Source organism: Stegodyphus dumicola, chromosome 9 (assembly GCF_044657685.1).
Source record: "Stegodyphus dumicola isolate Sdum_Otavi_A_Nest chromosome 9, ASM4465768v1".
Classification (NCBI taxonomy): Eukaryota; Metazoa; Arthropoda; class Arachnida; order Araneae; family Eresidae; genus Stegodyphus; species Stegodyphus dumicola.
In genome coordinates this window covers 137,589,889-137,610,759 of record NC_140776.1, presented here as the reverse complement: position 1 = coordinate 137,610,759, position 20,871 = coordinate 137,589,889, and the positions used below count along the sequence as shown (strand labels likewise).

General features: G+C 32.6%; 1 protein-coding gene across 2 annotated transcripts in view; it reads left to right on the top strand.

Moving 5' to 3' along the window:
* Tdh (L-threonine dehydrogenase) overlaps nucleotides 1–20,871 on the top strand; it is a 38,492-nt gene that overhangs the window by 16,613 nt on the left and 1,008 nt on the right. For both annotated transcript variants that reach the window (XM_035359669.2, XM_035359668.2), the window contains exons 6-8: nucleotides 2,793–2,883; nucleotides 6,004–6,270; nucleotides 18,348–18,519. In XM_035359669.2, the coding sequence (XP_035215560.2) occupies nucleotides 2,793–2,883; nucleotides 6,004–6,270; nucleotides 18,348–18,472 (483 nt within the window). In that variant the 3' untranslated portion in view covers nucleotides 18,473–18,519. The remainder of the gene's footprint in view (nucleotides 1–2,792; nucleotides 2,884–6,003; nucleotides 6,271–18,347; nucleotides 18,520–20,871) is intronic.

Here is a 20,871-nt window from a genome sequence, read left to right as displayed (position 1 = left end):
GTGACTTAATTCACTATTCTTCTTAAGATTTTCAAATGTAAACAAATGCAGGCCTCGTTAGGCTCGGTACGACTTAATCCTACAACGATTGCATGAAGATTAAATAAAGGTATAAAATAACCGAAAATAAAGAACAAAATAATTCAATTTTTTTAAGCAAAAAAATGCACAATTTACCAAGTGGTATATACGCTTGGTTAGCAGGTGCACCAAAAAAGGCAGGTGCTCAACTACATATTATTTCAGTCCCATATACAAAATTTAAAAGTTCTGAGGCTGCTCGTTTTTGAATTATGCGAAATACGTACGTGCGTATATACGTATAGACGTCACAAAAAAATCTCTTCTGAATTCATTTAAAATCCATTTTACAATTTGTATTACTTCTTTTAGTTCATACAAGGCAGTAAAAAGAGCCTTTTAGAATTAATTCAGCATTTAAATTGTTTTCAGAGTTTTACATTTCAATGCAGTTTTCAAGAAATGTGTCATCTGGAATAGGCAATGAAACCTTTTATGGCAATTTTCGTCAGTATCTTTAGGTTTATAATACTTTAAATCGCGATTTAATGGACTGTTTCAAGAATCTTGTCTCAAACCTTGGTTTCTTACAGTTTCATTTCGGTTGACAAATGTTGTAGTTTAAATTACTAAAAATTTTTTTATACTGTTAAATTTCAGCTGCATCTAAATATGGATATTTGTAATGCAAAAGAAGTGCACGAAAAAAGATAATACTGAAATTATCTGAAAGGAGCAAAATAAATGTGGCTTGTAGAGGAAGATTAGAGAAAAATTAATTCTTTTTATAATTAGATGTAACGTAATTCAGACCGATGATTAGGTGCATTAAGAATGGAACTGGTTCTTATCGAAAGAAATTTTTATAAGGGGTAAAAGATATTGAAATTCTTCGTTTATTAAAAATAAATTAAATTCCTTTAACAGAAGTGTTATTAATATAGTTATTACGTAGCTTTTGTCTTTACGAAATAGATGCGAATGAATGCGAAACATTGCTTATGAATTTTTTAAGAGAAAATTGGTGAAAAAAATTTACAAAACAGTTATTTAAGGATAATTTGTTTAATTTGCATGGTACTCGCCCCGATAACGTGGAAATTAAAGAATTGTCTTTAAACGTTCCTATCGTCCACCTTTCTCTTATGCATACCTATTCACTCGCCTCGCGTCGGTCGCCTCACTCAGCCAATTCAGTTGTCTCGCAAATTTGAGAAGCGCGTTTCTTTTATTTTGTTTTCTAAAAACACACTTGAGTTTAACTATCATTATGTTTTATGGTTCGAAACTCTTCGCTTATTTCAGCGAATACATATAATATATTGTTGCTTGTCTCAATAAAGAAATGAAGAACAAATTCGAGTATCGATTTCCTAAAGGACTGTTTTGAAAGTGGAATTCTATCTCGTGAAATACGAGTTCAAAGGTTTGTCATTCCTCAATCCTGCACAAATGTTATGAAACGATTTAGAATTTAATAGGACTTAACTATGAATTCGCTCACATGTGGAGTCTGTCAGATGATTTAAAATCTTTCATTGAGTGCCAAATTGCAGGTCATTTTAGGGATAATACAGAATGTATTTCAATAAACCAGAAAGGATGAATTGATCAGAAGTACAAATGGATATTGATGACAGCAACAAAGAAGAGATGAAACACATTGACTCTACATACACCATCCTATGAGCATATTCGAAGAATATTTTATCCTTGATCTGCGATTTCTTGCGCTTGACTGGTTAACTTTTACATCATACGGAGTACAGGAGCTTGGCCCCCCGGCTCTTGAAAAATAACAGGATTCAGCAGATATTTTGTCCATCTGTAGCCACGAGCAATCCTGCATCAGTTGGAAACCAAGTATTTTTATCCAAAAGCTTCATTAAAATACCATTTTTGAAGATATTTCAAAAGACGAATACGTTGGTGGATATTATCATTTTCATTAACCTCTTTGAGTGACCAGTCAAGATATGTTGATGTCATACAGATTCTAAAGCAACAACATACAAACATAAAAACTTCACGAATGAAAGCCTTTATAATCCCTTTAACAGCGAGATGGATGGCGAGAGGTGTTTTACTATATGTACTATCGCATTTATACATAGAGCACTAGAGCTCAGGAAAGAGACAATTGAGACTATAACAAAACTAGTTTTCAATTACTTTTTCATATTATTGTAGTAATTTATTTTATTATATAAAATAAGGAATGCTCAGATATTTAAACATTAATTTTTTTAAATGTATCCAGATTTCTAAAGCATGGTACAGAACTGCTAAATTGACTGACTTCTGTTTTTACATATCGTCATTCGGTTGCTATTCACAAGTCATAAAATTCTAAACTCTACAGGTTACAAAAGATTCCAAACACACTAATTTGCATTTCCTTCTGAATAAAAGCGAAATTTCTGCTTTTCTTAATGCGAAAATTATGCACCCTGAGTATTATCATTAATGTGAAACCAAATTGTATTGGGCAATTAATAAATTTTAAGTGCTAAAAGTGAATAGAATAAATGTAACCTTCAAAAGGGAGTACATCGAATCTATTGTAACTGTAAAAAAAGGGGGGAAGAAAAAAAAAACAAAAGAAAAAAGAAAGAAATTATAGCATGCATGAACAAACAAAAATATCTAGAATGTATAGTATTTTTTAACCTTTTAAGTGTCAAAGTTATCGCATTTTTATCATTTTATTCTGTTAAGAAGTTTATAAACACTGTTGTTTTTCGTGTTACATGCATCTGTTTTATTTTTAGTACTATCATTTCAAATATGGTTTGGATTTTCGATGCCTTCGTTTTCCTGGAGTAATATCCGGTGACACTGCACCTGGAGGAGGAACTACAGGTAAATTATAATGCAGTAAAATTTAAATTATCTGAAAATAAATGGAATGAAGGTATCAATGTTAAAGGGAGGAGTGAATAAATATAATGATAGAATTAACACACTAACATGTATTTACGCATTATTATGCCTTTCAAATATTCAAATAAATATCATTCGATAACTTAGTTCTCGTATGAACTCATTTATATTTTCATTAAGTTTCATAATAAAATAGTAATGTAATAAAAAGTAATCTAAGTTTATGGTGATATCTTGTAATTAAAAAATCTGAGCTTGTCGTAATCAAAAATAGTCTATGTTGATATGTTGTAATAAAATAAATAACTTGAAAAATTGCAACATCATGCAGTATACATTTAAGGTTGCATGCTAATTACACTTAATCTAAGCACTAGGTTAACCTTCCTGTAGTCTGTTTCTTTAAAATAGCCACTTCAAGTTGGTAGCGACCTTCCTTTCATTTAAGATCTTAACGTGTGTCATCATTACTCCACAGAGGGAATTAGGAGATTTTAGCATAGATTTGGCCGTTTCATAGCAGTCGTTACCATGGTAATGAGACTTCATTTGGGAGGGAAAATGGCATTGAAATGTCTATTCTGAGTAGCAGACAAACTGCGAAACGAATTCTCCTACCGTTTTCCACTCAGAATCCAATAACACCAAAGTCATAACAACAATCGTAAAATCAACTAAAAGTTTCTTTGTACATTGGGGCTTGAAGTTACAAAACTTGAACTTAACATAAGTCCGACTTTTGAGGTCTGATAATGCAATAGCATTCCAGTTATTTATAAAAGAAATATTAACTATGCTAATGTGTCTTCTAAGTAACTATAAACAAAATGATTCCAAGATTAACATTCGCAAATAACAAGAATAGCAAATAGAAATGCAAGTAGAATTTGAGGGGCTTCTGTTTGAAGTTGACAATATTCTTTCGCTTAACGTAGAATCATGCTCGTTAGTTAATTTGTATTTCTGTTGGAGCTGATGGGAAACAAAAGTGAAAAAAAATTAACATCGGAAAAAAATATCAATTAACATAAACCTTGTAAATTAATGTTTAAGGACACTATTTTACCTCAAACTAAACTCTTACTTATTATACTGCTTGCAAGATTGATTAGTAATTTAACTGCTCAGTCTCTGAAATTTTGGTATTTTGGCCTGGGCTGACTGAATCAGATTTTCTTTTTTTGGCAAAATACTTTAGCTGCTTGAGGAATTAATCAGATTTATTAACCCACTCCTGCGTGAATTAAAGCAATTGCCGAGAAAGACCTTTAGACTGGACTCCTTATTAGATGAAAGGTGCAGGTTCGTTGAAAGTATTCTATAAAATTCTGATCTGAAGCCTTGTCTATCTCTAGCCAAGTTAAGGAAAGCAGACCTTCTTAATTTACTAATCATACAAGAAGATAGAAGAACCAAAGTATGAAAAGGACTGATTTACCGCGCAACCTGCTCAGTTTGTGTATGATATATCACCACAGCTGAGATTATAAGAATATACACTGAAGAGCCAAAACATTGTGACCACCTATTCAATAACGCGTTGTGCGACGTTTGGCTGCAAAACAGCGGCAACTCACCTTGGCATTCTGACATGGTGGTGTTTGAGCTATGAGCTGCCATTCCATGATATCCCAAATGTGCTCTATCGGGTTGAGATCCGGCGAGTTAGGTGACCAGGACATTAATTGGAATTCATCTTTGTGCTTCTCTAAGCACTCCAACAGAATTCAAGCCTTGTGACATGGGTTGTTTTGCTGCTGGCAGATTCCATTTTCATTTAAGTAAACGCATTCCATAAAAGGATGCAACTACACCACATTTATGTTCAGATAGTTGCAGCTTTCATGGTCTGTTCTACCACAATTAAGGATCCCAGAGCTGCCCATGAGAACGTCCCCCAAAGCATAATACCATCACCACCAGCCTGTGTGTGACCTGCTGTACAAGAGGCAGCAACTATTCGCCTGAAACATAACGTACCCTGTGACTCGACCATCGACGTGATGTATCAGAAATCGTCATTCATCCGACCAGGCAAATGCCTTCCATTTATCCATGGTCCAATATCGATGTTCCTGGGCCCACTGGAGGTATAGTTGATAATGATGCGTTTTAGGAGATACTCGTTCGGGTCATTACAATCTACCCTTATCAAATTCGTTTAGATCAGCAGCCTTCCTCATCACTCGTGAAAGTAAGTTGGAGAATGATTTCTTATGCTTTGATACTTTCGCCGGTATACTGGCTTGCAGCAGAAGATATTTTCCCCTGATCTTACCAGTGTCTTAGAGATTCTCGTTCCCAAGTAGCACAACAACATCGTAACGACGTTGCAAATTCATCGCGGATGCCGTCGCAAAAACGTTGCAATATGTCGTCTTTAAGACTCCCAGATGTCCGCGAAACTCCACTGTTTTCCATTATGTCCTTGTAGATGAGGTTTTTGTCGCATAGACGTCGTTATTGCGTCTTTCGCAGGTGATATTTTGGTTGTGAAAGCATCGTATCACGACGTCTTAACGTCGTAATTAAAGAACCCCAACCTATCTGATATGGCTAGCAAAACTTTTTGTCTTTGCTACATCTTTCAGAAGTAATGGACCATTAATTCTGAAAATATTACGTCTAATATTTTTGATTCATAGTAAAAAATTCCATAAAAATTTAAGCCATGAAAGGTATAGCAAAAAATTCATAAAATTGCAAGCTATGAAAGGTGGAATTATCATCAAGGTTTTTAAAGAAAACCTCTGACATAATATACGTTACAAAAAATTTTTGCAAGGAAAAGCTCCTTCACAGCACTTGCACTTAATGTAACTTTTAGTGGCAAAATATATTATATTTGACCTTCTTTACACAGTACTAGCAGCATTTTAATTTCCTAAGGTGTTTTAAAATCTAGAAATCAATACTTAAGCTATGAACACGATATCTTATATAATGTTGCTCATCGTAAATAGAAATACCAAAGGGGTGCGTAAATGGAGTAAAATGTAAGCTGAATGTTAAATGCTTACGCACATCAGTTATATATATATATATATATTACCATTTTGCTCTAGTAAAATATAAAATTATCTTTGTAAAATTTTTCAGATTATGCAGTTCATATCTTCCATCAAGCTTTAAAAAGTGGCAGATTTGAGTGCTATTTGGATAAATCAACAAAGCTACCCATGATATATATTGACGATTGTCTGAGATCTCTCATTGAACTCATGGAAGCTCCATCGGAATGTCTCAGACTTAGAACATACAATGTTGCAGCAATCAGTTTTACACCAGAAGAACTTGTTACAGCAGTGAAAAAACATATTCCACACCTAGAGGTAGTTTATAAGCCAGATTACCGTCAAAGTATAGGTAAGTGGTCACAAAAAAACATACAAGGTGTTCTTGTAGTTTGAGTTCTCCAAAAATTCAAGGTGAGTTAGAAATATGACTATATATTTGATCGTTTGATACAAGCTGAAGAAAATTATACAACAATACCAACAGACCCACTCCATTGCTTCAAACAGATCTTCGTTTCGAATGCTGCCACAGTGCTTATCGATGTTTCGGCATCGGTGCTAATCCTTTAAAGTTATTTCCCTGGATGTTCCAGTTGTAAGCAATCGGTTTCTCCATTTTTCTAAAACCAACATGTCTCTCCAGTTTCATAGCCTTAGAATCATTCTGGTTTATAATAGCTGTCGCTGCAACTCTTTACTAATTGCTCCAGTTGCACCAATCTGAACTTGCTGCTGCAACATCAGCAGCGCCATCTCATGACACAAACTCAAGCATATGACTCTTATTTGAAATGAATAAATGACGTTCCAAGTTTAATACAACATTCTTCACGTCTCTTTAAAATAACTCTATTTACTTCATATATACTTAATGTGCAGTCATATTTCTAATTGACCTTCGACATTCCAGCATTTGTAGTGTTTCAAAAATTAAAAGGTATTAAAATTTTAATAACTGAAATTTTAAAATTCGATGGAAGCTTACAAAAGGACAAAAATCAGCTTTAGATTAACGATTATTTCCCCCCCACCCCCCCAAAAAAGATGAAGTTTTTATAAATTTGGTAGAATATATTTTAAAAAGAGTGATCTATATTAGATTCTCTGTGTTCATAAAAGGTGCATTTGCATGTAGGGTTTTTCTGCATCTTCTAACAGTTAAATACGCTAAAACTTTAATAGCCGTAAAGCGAATTATCGCTATGTTTAAAGTAACTACAGAAACTTGAAAAGATTTAAACAACCTTTTTATTTAAATAGAACTTAGAATATAAATGGACGTTTTTTTGCTAACAGAATCAACCGCAACTTGTGACGATGCAACTAAAATAACAGTCAAATTGGAATTTAAAACGTAAGCTTGTAGTCAACAATTATCCAATTAAATTTTAAAGTAAACTGTCTCAGAAAGCTCTAATCGCCATATCAAATTTAAATGTCCACAGCAATAATGCGATGCCAAATAACTGCAAACTTATCAGAGCCGGCAGGTTTAACGTAACATGCTACGAAAGGCAGAAACCATGGTCTATCATACAATCCAAAAACCTCCGCTTAAATACTCTTTACCTGGCTTGCATTCTGATGAAGAAACGGAAAGGACAAGTAGTAAAGGCTTAAATAATAAAATAACTGGTTATATAAGTAGTAGTAAGCAGGCATGTAAAATAACGGAATTTTTTTTGTCTACTTATGAAATTGGCATGATTTTCTTCCGTAAGAAATGATTAGTAACATAATTTAAAAAGCTCTAAGACTCACTGCTTCTTTCAAGCATCAAAGTATCAAAAATGATCATTTTTATTATTCAGAATAATAAAAAATCTGAGATACAAAATAAAAGAATGAATTTCTCTCGAAGCCGTAAAAGGTTAAATTCCTGAGAATTAAGATGCAATAGTGTAGTGATTGCAGAATTGTTAGCGGCGCCATCTATTGAAGAGACTCTCATCCTCAGTACAAAATGCTGAATTTATCAGTTAGAATCGAACCTGAAACTGTTGTTCATTCAGTGTTGGCATTGCGTTTGGATCACCGATCTGTTGCTAGTATCGTCACTTTGAGACTATCAGCCAAAGTTCGAAACACCGACTTTACCAGCTGACAAACCTGGAAACTGTTTTTAATAACCCGATGCTTCAACTATCAGACAGACATGCATTTGTGATCCAAAGGCAAGCTGAGGATTAGTTTTCTGTATCTTTAATGCACCGGCACTAAAATACTAATCTATTGTATTACGCATTATTATATTTAAGGTCTGTAATAGTCTGTCATTACACTGGATTTGAACTTAATACTTGGGTCAGCTTGTGGCAGCTTCAAAAGTACTATACGCATATTAAAGTAGCTTTATAAATTAAAAAATGAAGAATTTGAAGATATATGTATACAGCTTTCATTTGGTATTTTAATTTAAAAAGGGAGGAAGCTAAAAATTATTGATGTTAGAAGATGAATCATAAATATGCTATAATTTAATTAAATTATAGCATATTTATGATTCATTTATAAACAGTGGCACATTTATGATTCATTTATAAACATATTATTTATTAAGCGTAGCATATTTATGATTCATTTATAAACAGTGTCGTAGCTAGGGTGGGCTAAGGGGGGACATCTGTTCCCGGGCACAGCATCCAAGGGGCGCCAAATTGATGCTACGAAAATTTTTAATGAAATATTTTCCATTTTTGGCACACAGAAAGGGGCGCAAATTCTTCAGTTTGTCCCCGGGCGCTGGAGACACGTCCCTGTTTATAAAATAGGAATAATCCTGTTTCATGAGCAGAAAACAGCGAAACGTTAGAGTATGGGTTGTATCTTTTTGTTCACTTTAATGCCAGTGGTAGAAGTCCAAGTCCACGAAGTTAAATGTCAGTGAAAGCTCATGAAAAAAGTTTTTGGCCGAGGATGTTTGGCATGTCTGGAAATGTGTTCTAGCATATCTATCATTCATTTATAAATAGGAATAATCCTGTTTCATAAGCAGAAAACAACGAAACATTAGAGTATGAGTTGTATCTTTTTTGTTCACTTTAATGCCAGAGTGTATCCCCCCGAACTGTAAATAAATAGATGAGTTATTATCATCCCTTTCCATAAATTTAAAATGCTCTAAGTTATAAATTATTTTACCATATGATCACCAGGAAAGAATCATGCGATTACAAAATTTAATATTTTCCATAACTGCAAATAGAAAATTATAAACAATATGTCAAAATAAAGAAACTTGTTCGATAAGTCTTCCTTTAGTCACCCGTAAAATATCAATGCAATATTCCATTTCTTGTCAAATGTGTTGTGATGTTTCACTTATTGACTGTTTGTAAAGCATCACAAATGCCTTGTTTAGTTCAGGCAAACTTGCAGGTAAAGGTGGTTTGAACACAAGATCTTTGAAATATCCGCAAACTGAGCTTAAGTTTCTAAAATTAGAAATGCCAGAGCACTATGCAAGACCGCCAGGAAGGAGGAACAAGAGTAAATAAATAATAATAATAATAATAATAAAAATTACGTCTAAAGGGGCATTTTTTAGAGAATATTTTTTTTTTTACAACGTTGCCATTGCTCGTTTTGAAATACTTGAGTTTGCTAATCAAAAATTCATTAAAGTTTTACAAAATATGAAATCGATAATAAAACAAATTCTAATTTCAAATTTGGGCTTCCAGACGCCCACATTCGCAGGCGGATTACGTTATTCAAAACTGGATGGCTCTAGGTACCGCTGTTTTATCACAATGCGAGAAATATACATACATTTATGCAGTTTCTTCATTATTTAATTTCTTTAAATATTATACAGGGAGATAATATTTGGTGGCAGCAATCTGAAAAGTGAAACAACGCTTATAGTGAATCAACGCAAAATACCAAAACGAAATTAACAGTCCTTCTGGGCAAGTTGCCCCTTTGGACTAATAAAATGGCCATTAGAATCATTAACACTCCGTCGGGCGCGCCTGGAATTTCCCTCCGTCGGGCGCGCTGCATCCGAGAGATGCACATCGCATTTTAGTAATATAAAATGTTTTATATGATTTGATAAGTGTTCCTTCTTTTTCTTTTTAGTTCCAGAATACATCTAGAAATTTTTAAAAAATTTTTTTATTAATGAAATGCAAATTACAGAATTTAGGAAATACAAAATACAACATACAGGAATACAATTACAAAATGAAAAATATACAATGCACAAAACAGTGACAGAAGACTTTGTAAAAAAAAAGGAAATATGTATTTATTTATTCATCAGAATGATATTCTATTTGAGGCTCGTCTTCAGAACATTTTTTGCACATCATGACTGAATGATCCAAGCAAAAATATTCATTACATTTCGTGCAAGAATATTGCGTCATTCTGGTTTTCTTGAATCCGTAGCATGCAGAACACCGTTTTCGCTTATTTGGAGCGTTTGGACATTTTACGGCATTTTTATATTCTAGAGACGGTTTGTAATTTTCCAACCTCCTTTGCAAATCTCTTGATAAATTAGTTTTTTTGAGGCGTCTAGTGATTTCTTCATTTGTCAGTTCTTTTACTAATCCTCTTAGATACTCTCTTCTGTTTTTTACCAAATTTTGATTTCCTAGATAAACCACTAGTTCATTTATTGCTGAAATATTCAGCATAGAATAAAATACAACCATTGGCCATTTTCTGGTGTTACGGGCACAATTATATGTCCCACACCATTTTGTCAAGAGCATCCACTCCAAACTTTGTGTCGTTATAAAAAGTAATTATTTCGGGTTTTCTTTCCTGTCCCGTTTCACAATTAATGGAGTCATCCATATGCATAATCGATGCAAGTAAAACATTTTTTTTCTTTTTTGGCATATATGGACACCAAAGTGCAAGTTTCGTTCATAATTAAAAAATAAATATTTAATTATTACCAGATTAATTAATAATGATTAATATTAACATTCTTGTTGTAATTTAATTAATAATTAATTATTATTCATTAAAATAATTAAATGATTAAAATTAAATTAAATGTACAGAGATAAATTAAAATTTAATAAGCGATTTTTAATATAATTTCATTGCTAAAAATAAAATTTTCGAGATCAGATTTCTACTGAAATTGTTGTTCAGTTACATAGAAGTGCCGGAGCCTTCTTATTTAGGGCTCTAGTGCGCTCCGCCTAGAATTATGAGATTGAACTCAAAAACTAAGAAGTACCGAAGCCAGACGAAGAAGACCGGTGGGCTCCGGCGCAATTTAAGCTCTGTCTACAAAGGAAGAAGTCACATGGGGTTAAGTCAGGTGACCTAGAAGTACTGCTGGTGTAGGACCAAATCATCGGTTGCACTGCGACCAGTCCAACGGTGTGGTAGTTTTCTGCTCAGAAATTTATGAACCTCCAAATACCAATGGGGAGGTGCACCATCTTGTTGAAAAATGAAATTTTGCATAACTTCCTTCAGTTGAAAGAAAAACCAAATTTCCAACATATCGAGGCCCACCAGCGGCCGAGCGGTAAAGTCAATGAACACTGGTAGTTCGTGAGGTTCGAATTCCTCGGACGGGCTGGCTGCATGGGCGTTTTCGTGGTTTTCCCCATGTTTAACTTGTATACGAGCCAATTTTCCTTAGAAAGTCCTCCACGAAGGCATCCCTCCCCTTAGGCAGATAGCCCTCGAGGCTTTGCCATAATCACACACGCACACTTCAACATATTAAGGTAAGTAATACCACTCGCTGGTTTTTCGAGGAAAAAGAACGGTCCATAAACCTTTGATAAAGATATTGCACAAAGGGGATACCATATGTATTTGATGTAGCGATTGGAAATTCGCGATCCCCAAATTCGTACGTTATGTAGCTGCTTTACCTTGCCACTTATATAAAAGGTGGTTTCATCACTAAATACAAGTTGAAATATTCATCTTGCATAGCTTCATCCATGAAAAGGCAGTAGTTTAAACAGAGCATCTCGTCAATAGGCTTCAGTGCTTGCATGCTTTGCAATTTGTAAGGCCTAAAATGCAATTTTCTTCAACCCACTCCAAACGATAGACAGATATCCTAAATTTAAGACTAGCACGAACAGTGAATTTCTTCGGACCGCGAAAAAAGGTCTCTCACAACTCTTTCAACATTCGTTGCTGAAATACCTGGTTGCCCTGGACGTTTGCTTTTGCACAAGCATCCAGTTTCCTGGAACTGGTTGTACCACCTTCTAATGCTCTGTGATGTCGGTGCTTTATTTGTATGGTAATTTGTCATAAATTGACGCTAAAAAGTGATTACTAACTGACTTCCTGCAAGGGGGATCACACAAGCCTTCTCCTGCTTAGACATCATTCCCATTTCTTTCCAAAATTTCAAAAACAGCGTAATGAGAATAATACTGCCACCTTTTGCGAAAAAGACAATGTTACAAGCTAAAAATTTAACATTTTCTCTATACAATGATATATTAATTGTAATTTTCTGTTTGTAATTAAAAAAAAATAATAAATTTTGTAATCAGATGATTTTTTTTTTTCCTGATAACCTTCTTCATTAACTGTATATTACATACCGAGCTGCTCAATGTGTTAATTTAGTAAAGTTAAAAATCAGGACGAAGCCCTTGAATTAACAAAATGCTATAATAAGTATCAAATACTGAATTGTCTTAAAAAACAAGAATTTTAATAACAGCAAAAATATATTTTTTTCCATCAGTACTAGAAAATTATTTATATAGAAAAGAAATTCAGTCTGATATTGGAATTCTTTTAAAAGAATCATTAAACACAGTCAAAGTTAAATTTATTTAATTAACTTTAATTGTACAGTAAATTCATAAAATTTCTCCTCACACACGCGCATAAGAGACAGACCTAAATTTTAACATATTAAAAGCAGAAATGATGTAATGATATTATAGAAACTATAAACACAAATGTTTGGAACCCTATAAAAGCATATAAAAAGTAGAGAAAAACCTTTTTTGATCACATTTTTTCAAGTATTTTATGATAGCTTAATAGTCTAACAGATGCGTTGACTAAAGTGACATTGTATACATATTTACGCATATATATACGAGTTTGGTGTTAAAAAGTTCACAAAAATTTAATAAAAGATCTCTGCTATCATTTTAATGCTGGAAGGATAAAAATTATTCATCTTACCGTACATAGTTATTTTTCATTATGACATTACTCCCAGGTTTTATGATAATAATAAACACTCAATTCATATCACCAAATTATTGCTTATGGGCTGTTTGTTCCAATGCAATAAATGAATTTTTATGATAATAAAGTTATCAAAAGCATAATCATTTTCAAATATTTCTGTTTCTTTTTTAATAAATGAAATTTTTATATATTTCAACCAACTGTGTGCCAGAATGTTGATTAATGACTTTTATGGAAACATTTCATGGAACATCTCCAGCATGCTTGAATTTAAACCCTCTAAGCGGCAAGGCCGTATATACGGCCTAGAATATTTTTTGTGATATCTGTAAGAACGTATGTATTAAACACGTATGTGAACGTATGTGATATCTGTAAGAACATGTGTATTAAAATATGAGAAAGAAATTAAGGCAATATATCAAAAGAAAATAAATCCAGGTATGAAATACCAGGAGAGTTTTTACAATTAAATAAAAAAAAAATCTCATTGTAATTTTGGGAAATTTGTGCTTACTTAGAGAAAAACCCTGGCCGCTCAGAGGGAAATCAGAAAAATTTTGAGTTCAGCTTAATGGTATACCTGCTATGGACTACAAAAAGTAAAGTATCTATTGATCTAAAGAAAAAGACAATTAAAAAAAAATTTTTTTTTTCTTTGATAAATTGCATTTATTGAAATCAAATTTACAAGTTTTGGTTTCGCACTTGTGCCTTAAAAAACTAAATAAATTCTTAAATAATGAGACTCCGATACTTCCTTGCTATAGCGTCTCGCCCCCCCCCCCAAGAATGAATCGCTAATCAACCTAGATATCTAGCCCCGTGTTCTCATACCTCGCTACCTGTCACATTTTTGCTCTTGCCACATATTCTTATATTAGTATCGTGTTTAATTTTTGTTAAGGGTTTCGAATTTGTATTAGTTTTTTTTTTTTAAAAATATTTCTTGCCTTTTTGTGAATATGCGGTTAACAATCAATTTACCAAAATAAAGAGGTGGGTGCCATATAATTTTTTCAAGAAAGACGTCATTTACCTGACAAGTAAGTATGCGAAAATGGCCACAACATGAAACTATACGTAAACGACGAAACCATTTGCAGGTGCAATGTTAAAAATCATGAGAAAGAAGGGCCTCCTTGTTTGAAATTGGTTCAGTGGTTCAAGAATATCATTAGTCACTGCTCTTAGATTAATGTATTCTTGAGCAGAGGAGTTGACATCCATTAAATGGTGTAACAAACAGCTTAAATATGTGTGAAAGAATTGCAGTTGACAGGAACAATTGCATGCGATAAATGGTTTCCCTACGTGACTCAAAGACACAGATAGTCCCAATAAAATAGTCGAAATAGACGAAAGTTTGTTCATCCGATGTAAGAACAACTGTGGCAGAATACTCCCACAACAGGGGATTTTTGGAGGAATATGTCGGGAAGATGGCGAGCACTTAATTGTTCAAATCTTGAATAGAGATGCTGGTATACTTATGGAGAAAATCATTGAACATTCATAAGATGGATTAACGAGTTATTCAAACTGCTGGAAGCAATATAAAACGGAGCAACTTGAGGACGCTGGTTATAGTCACTTTACTGTGAATCGCAAGTATAATTTTGTATATCCAACAACGGATGTTCACACCCAAAATGTTGGGTTTAGCCGAGTAGACTAAAAAAAAAGTCACAGGCCGCGGCTGGACATCACCTCATATATCTTTCGGAATTTACGTGGAGAAAGTACATATGAAAAAAATGAAAATCTGAAAGGTTTCAGATTTTAAATTACGTCCAAAGGGGCGTTTTTTTTAACATTTTGTCTGTTACCTTTATTTATTAAATATCTCGTTCTTCGCACTTAAACCATAAAATTCAGTTCAAGAGCAATATAGTTTCAAATTCAGCATATCTTTAGGATTTCCGATACAAGGTCTCGCGCGCTGGAGATAAAAATGTTATTTCTGTAGAACGTTTGCCATTGCTAGCTTTGAAATTCTTGAATTTGTTAATCAAAAATTGTTAAAGTTTTAAAAAATATTAAATCGATAATAAAACAAATTCCAAATTTCAAATTTGGGCTTCCACATGCCCATATTCGCAGTAGGATTACGTCATTCAAAATTCGATGGCTCTATGTACTGTTGTTTTATCACAATGCGAGAAATATACATACATTTATGCAGATTTTTCATTATTTAATTTCTTCAGATAGAATGCATGACTCTTAACATTTGGTGGCAACAGTTTGAAAAGTGAAACGGACATTTATAGTGGTTCAATGCAAAATAGCAAAACGAAAACAGTCCTTCAGGCACAAAGCCCCTTTGGACTAAAAAGAAAAAAATATATCTAATGAATTACAGAAAGCAATTTCAGAAACATGGCTATAACATAACGATTATTAAAAACATTCTTAGGAAACAACATTGTGAGTATTATTGTATATTGTGTGGATTATTTTTATCTTCACGCTTCATGAGCTGACGGGATATCTCTCTCAGTTGATCAGGGATTCAATCTTGGAGGCAGTTATAACAATGGCATCATTAAAGTTAAGTTTTGCATTTCTGCCTTAAAAATGGAAAGAAATCCTAAGAGGGCATTTGACATATCGACTGGCGAAATGCAACTATTTCGGGACAAAAGTTATTACGGTATAATTCTCAGAATAAACGTATACTATAAATTCTTTTATTCATTTAAAATAGACAACTTGTACATTATGTAAAACACACAAAATGTAAATTTAAAGCTTAATGTTTTTAGAAACCAATGTTGTTTAATTTCTCTTACTTTTGACGAATCTTTTATGACAGTGTGCTAGTGTGGTACATTTTTCTTAAAAAATACTGCATGACTCCTTCAAATGTTGCAAGATGGTTAAAAACATATCATTTAAGATAATAAGCAGTATTTTACATTTTACTTAAAAAGAAAAAAATATTAAAAATAAATTAGTAAAATGTTTTGAAAATCATAGAAAAAAATGGTATTAAATTTTTAATATGTCCAAAACTAATGATTATAAATTTTATATCTTGCATAGTTTCAAAGAACTAGTTAAGATAAACAACTGTGGAAAATTTAAACCTTTTAGGATGAATAGTTTTGAAGAAAAGTGTACCAAAGTAAAAAAAAAAAAAAAAAAAAAAACATGATATAAGAAAAACTGAAAAAAACATTTAAACACTAATAACTGATCAAAAAATCATTTTAATATTTTCCTGCACCATAATCATCTTGAACTGGCATTTCTGAATCTTGTTGTTTTTGTTTCATTAACTTGTGTTTCTTTCTAGCCATTTTAGAAAGCTTTCGGTAAGCAAGATGTGCCTCATAAATTCTATCGTAACCTTTTGGTAAGCGAGATGGGCCTCACAAATTCTATCGCAATCTATTAAAATTCAAATGGTATTCCTAATAATTCCATTACTTATTGCAGCTTTGTTCACCATCATTAAAACATATTACCGCATCTAATAAATCTAATTTTAATGTGATGACACTCAAACAATTGTTGGTATGCGTGATAGGAGCAGTTATTAAAACTTTCATTCGGATTTTCAGTTGTTGTTGTTCACTGTGTGACGTATAGCAGCACAAAAAGCACCAGTAGTTGGCAACAGCCTTGAGCACCTTACAGATGACAGTCGATTTCACTCAGTTCCGACCCCAATTTTGATGAAGAGCACCACATGGGGGACGAGTCCGAAGGTCTCCCACTCTTCTTCCCCTACCCCCAACCTCTCTAGAGGACTTTCAGCTCGCCGCATATTTCGAGTACTTCCATGCCACACAGACACTATACATTCACAAACATCAATGCCTTCTCCGAGATTCGAATCCGGGCCCTTCGGCATGGCAGTCATCGACGCTAAGCACTGCACCGTTTGAGCGGTGGATTTTGACTTCTTCCATGAATGCAATTTAACAGTAGTTTTTTTTAATCAGAGAGACTTCTAAACAATCAGCTAATAAAACAGGTTCTAACAAAGAATGTTTATGAACATACTTTTTACCAACTGATATGGCTGTATTGTTGCCACACCAGACATCTTCTCAACTGTTGGGCCTTGCTAGTGCTTGTCTACATTTTTAATGAAAGATTTTGGTCTTAAAATTTCGAAACATATATAAATTATATATTTTTGGAATCGTCTCAGGCTACTTTATATTTCTAGCCCAAAACTGAAAATTTTTATATCATATGTCCCCTTGATGAGAATTCTGTATACTAAATTGACATCGAAAACTCATCTAAAATTTCTGTTTTTAATTTATATTCTCTAAGGTTAAGTTATGATTATATAAAATATGAATTGAAATAATAATTTTTAGTTAAATACTTGTGGGAATTTATTCAGATCATTTAACAGTTAATTTATGTTTAAGAGACTTTCATATCCCTCTTACTTTCAACTCACACTTTCTTGCCAGAATGCAAATCGTTTAAATGAGGTAGAAAGAAATTAATATTTAAAGGAATGTTTTTGAAGGTGAAATCAGAGTGTGTTCTGCCTGAAGGACATGTTGCTAACTTTTGATTCTCTAGTGATTAAATTTCTGTGGCATTGAGAGAGCCAGCTTGAGCATTAGTTACCTGTGAAGCCGTTAGGCTAAACTTAACTTCACTAAATCTTAAATTATTCATTACCTTTTGAATATAGCCAAAAGTGTTGGTTTGTAAGCACAAGCTGGTGCCATCTATAAACATTGAGTTAATAAAGGGTTCTTTACACCCTTCTCCTGATTTTGTAGTACCTTAAGATTCAGTGATTATTCATTAGAGAGTCTTCTAATGTCTAGCTTAGTTTATGGTAGCAAAGGATACAAGTTGTTATATACTGAATAATAAAGGCACAGTTTAGCATATCAATTTATCAGGAATGTACAAACATCCAAATATAATTTGAAGAAATGAAGGAAGAAGTAGTAAAGTATCTGCATTCCAGTTCAACAAAAATATAATTTTCAGGAAAGCAATAAATAAATCCGTTATTACATAATCATGTATTAAAACAGCTTCGATAGCCTGCACAGAATGAGTAATTTTGTCTGTTGAAATCAAGGTTTAAATGTAAATTGAAACAAGGAATGTCTATACATAATGTGGTTGACAATGCTAATACGAGAGTAAAAAAAAAGAAAAAAAAAAAAAAAAAAAAAGCATTTACTTTAAATCATTTAATCCTCAGAATATAGTTTTATTCATTCATTTGTTTATTTTTATGGACAAGAAATTTAAACTCTTTTTTTTTTTCAATTTCAGCCGATTCTTGGCCTCAAGAATTTGAAGATATAAATGCTCGAAAAGACTGGGGTTGGAAACATAGATATGGACTAGATGAAATATGCACTGCCATGATAAATATGTTGAAGCCTCAATATACATAATTGCAAATATTATGGATGTCTGGAATATTTGCTTAAAGGAACTGAAGGTAATAATTAAATTATGTAAGTATTTCTGATATTTCAGAAATACTTACATAATTATTTTCAACCAGGATATCAGTATAACAGGTTTTCCTAGTCAAGTGGAAAAAATATTCCATTTGTGTGCATTTACAAGTAAAGTTACAAATATTTTTTAGTAAATACATTTTTATATATTTGAAAAATGTTCTATGCTTGCATAATATTAAACAGTATTAAATGGAATGACGTGTGAAAAGCAGTTACTAAAATCATAATTTAATTTCCTGAAAAGATAGTCCAAAATATTAAAGAAGTGAAACTATCAGCTCCATTACATAATTTTTCTTTTTTATGCTATTTAAATGAATGGTTATATAAAATAACTCAAAAAAAATTAATGTTATGAATAAGAAAAAGCTTGCCCAATAGATTTTTTTAAACTTGAAATTATATATATAAACCTTGTTTGATGACATTTATAACAAATTAATCATAATTCTGTACATGTATAATGTGTAAACATGAAGTTTTTGAATAAGTTCTATAATGAAAATTTGTTTATAATATTCATTTCCCCAATATTATAGTTGAACAATATGCTACATGCATCATGCTAAAAATATACATTTTTTTTAATATCACGTGGCCAAAACAACTTTAATCTAGCAAAATAGGTATTAAGCACATTTTGAGTAAATATATCAACAAAATTAGATAATTACCTATGTAAGAAAGTTATTCCTTTTACGCAATCCAAATACAGGATGTAAATAATTTAGTCACTGGGTAACAAAATTAAATTGAAATGTAATTTTATGAAGTACCAGAAAATAATTTATATCAATGTAATGTTTAATTCAAGGAATTTTGTTTGTTCTAATTTTTGGAAATGGCAACAGGGAAATTGTTTGTTTACAGACAAATGGCATTATGCATTTAAAAAGCCATGTGCATTCTCTGGTTATGGGAAATGTTCGAAAACTGTTTAGAGGCGATTCCAACGTGAATTTAATAAACCTTCACCAATACAATCAATTAAAAGATGGTTAAAGCAGTTTCAAGAGACAGGACATGTTTTGCATAAAGAATGTGCAGGTAGGTCAAGTGTCAGCAATGAAAATGTTTCTGCCATTTGAGATATGTTTGTGTGTAGTCACAGTAAATTCCCAGGTTAAATGTTCATAAAGTTTTCATGAATGATTGCAATTGACAGCGTATAAAATGCAGATCTGTAAACAAATCAAATTTAATGAGAATCATACATAAGGAATTTTCTGTATACATTCTTGACCATATCAGTAATCATGACCAATTTCCTCAGAAAAACATATTCAGACGTTTCATGTTTGAGGACAGGTTGATCGACATAACTGCAGGATTTGGGTGTCAGAAAAGCAGCATTTTGTAAGGGAAATTGAGCAAGGTAGCCCTTAAGTTAACGTCTGATGTGTAATAAGCATGTAACAAAATAACTAGACATTCTTTTGTCAGATTCATCAATTAATTCAGACGATTACTTTGGTATGCTGTTGTATTGCAATCAGAAGAAATGCAGCCAAACCGTTTTTCCAACAGGATACGGTTCCCTGTCATTGGGCTACACATGTACATGTTCCTTGATGAAACAGTCTCAGATCAATGGATTGGTTAAGCTGGACCAACTTCATGACCATGCGATTCTCTAGACAACAAGCTATTTGACTTCTTTTTCTGGGGATATCTAAAGAAGAGTTTATGCTACAGATTCGCAGCATCGAAGAACTGAAAAATCGAATCACTACAGAAACAAATACTGTGACTTAATATCCTCTGGAGGGAAATCGAGAAAAGATATGTGCATATTCTCCGAGCAACTAATGGTGGTCATGTGAAGTGTATTACTATAAAATTTTTTTAAGTACTAAATAAAATTCATTCAGTCTTTTTTCCTTATCTCTTAATCTGTATTATTTGTAAATTATATTTTTATCTGGTGAATAAATTATGGATACCCTGTATGTTACAAATACATATCTTAGGTATATGTAATCTTTTTTAATGCAACAAAAATACTGAAAATGGAATACAGCTATAATGCTTTATATAAAAAACAATTTTTAAGTTTGTTTATAAAAATTTAAGAGCCTGACGTCTGCATTTTTTGCCTACCTGAATTTTGAATATTAGGCTTTTAGCAGATAGTATTACTTACAAAGGATCAGCTTAAAATCTTTTATACTATTAAAAATAGCGAATGTAATTAAACACACACAGTTTGAATAAAAAGGAAGGAAAAAATAAGCACAATTTCAATAGTCTGGATACTGTTTTATGAACTTGAATACAGAAGAACATGCCACTAAAACAGTTGCATTTGATTGCTTTTAGATTTGCGT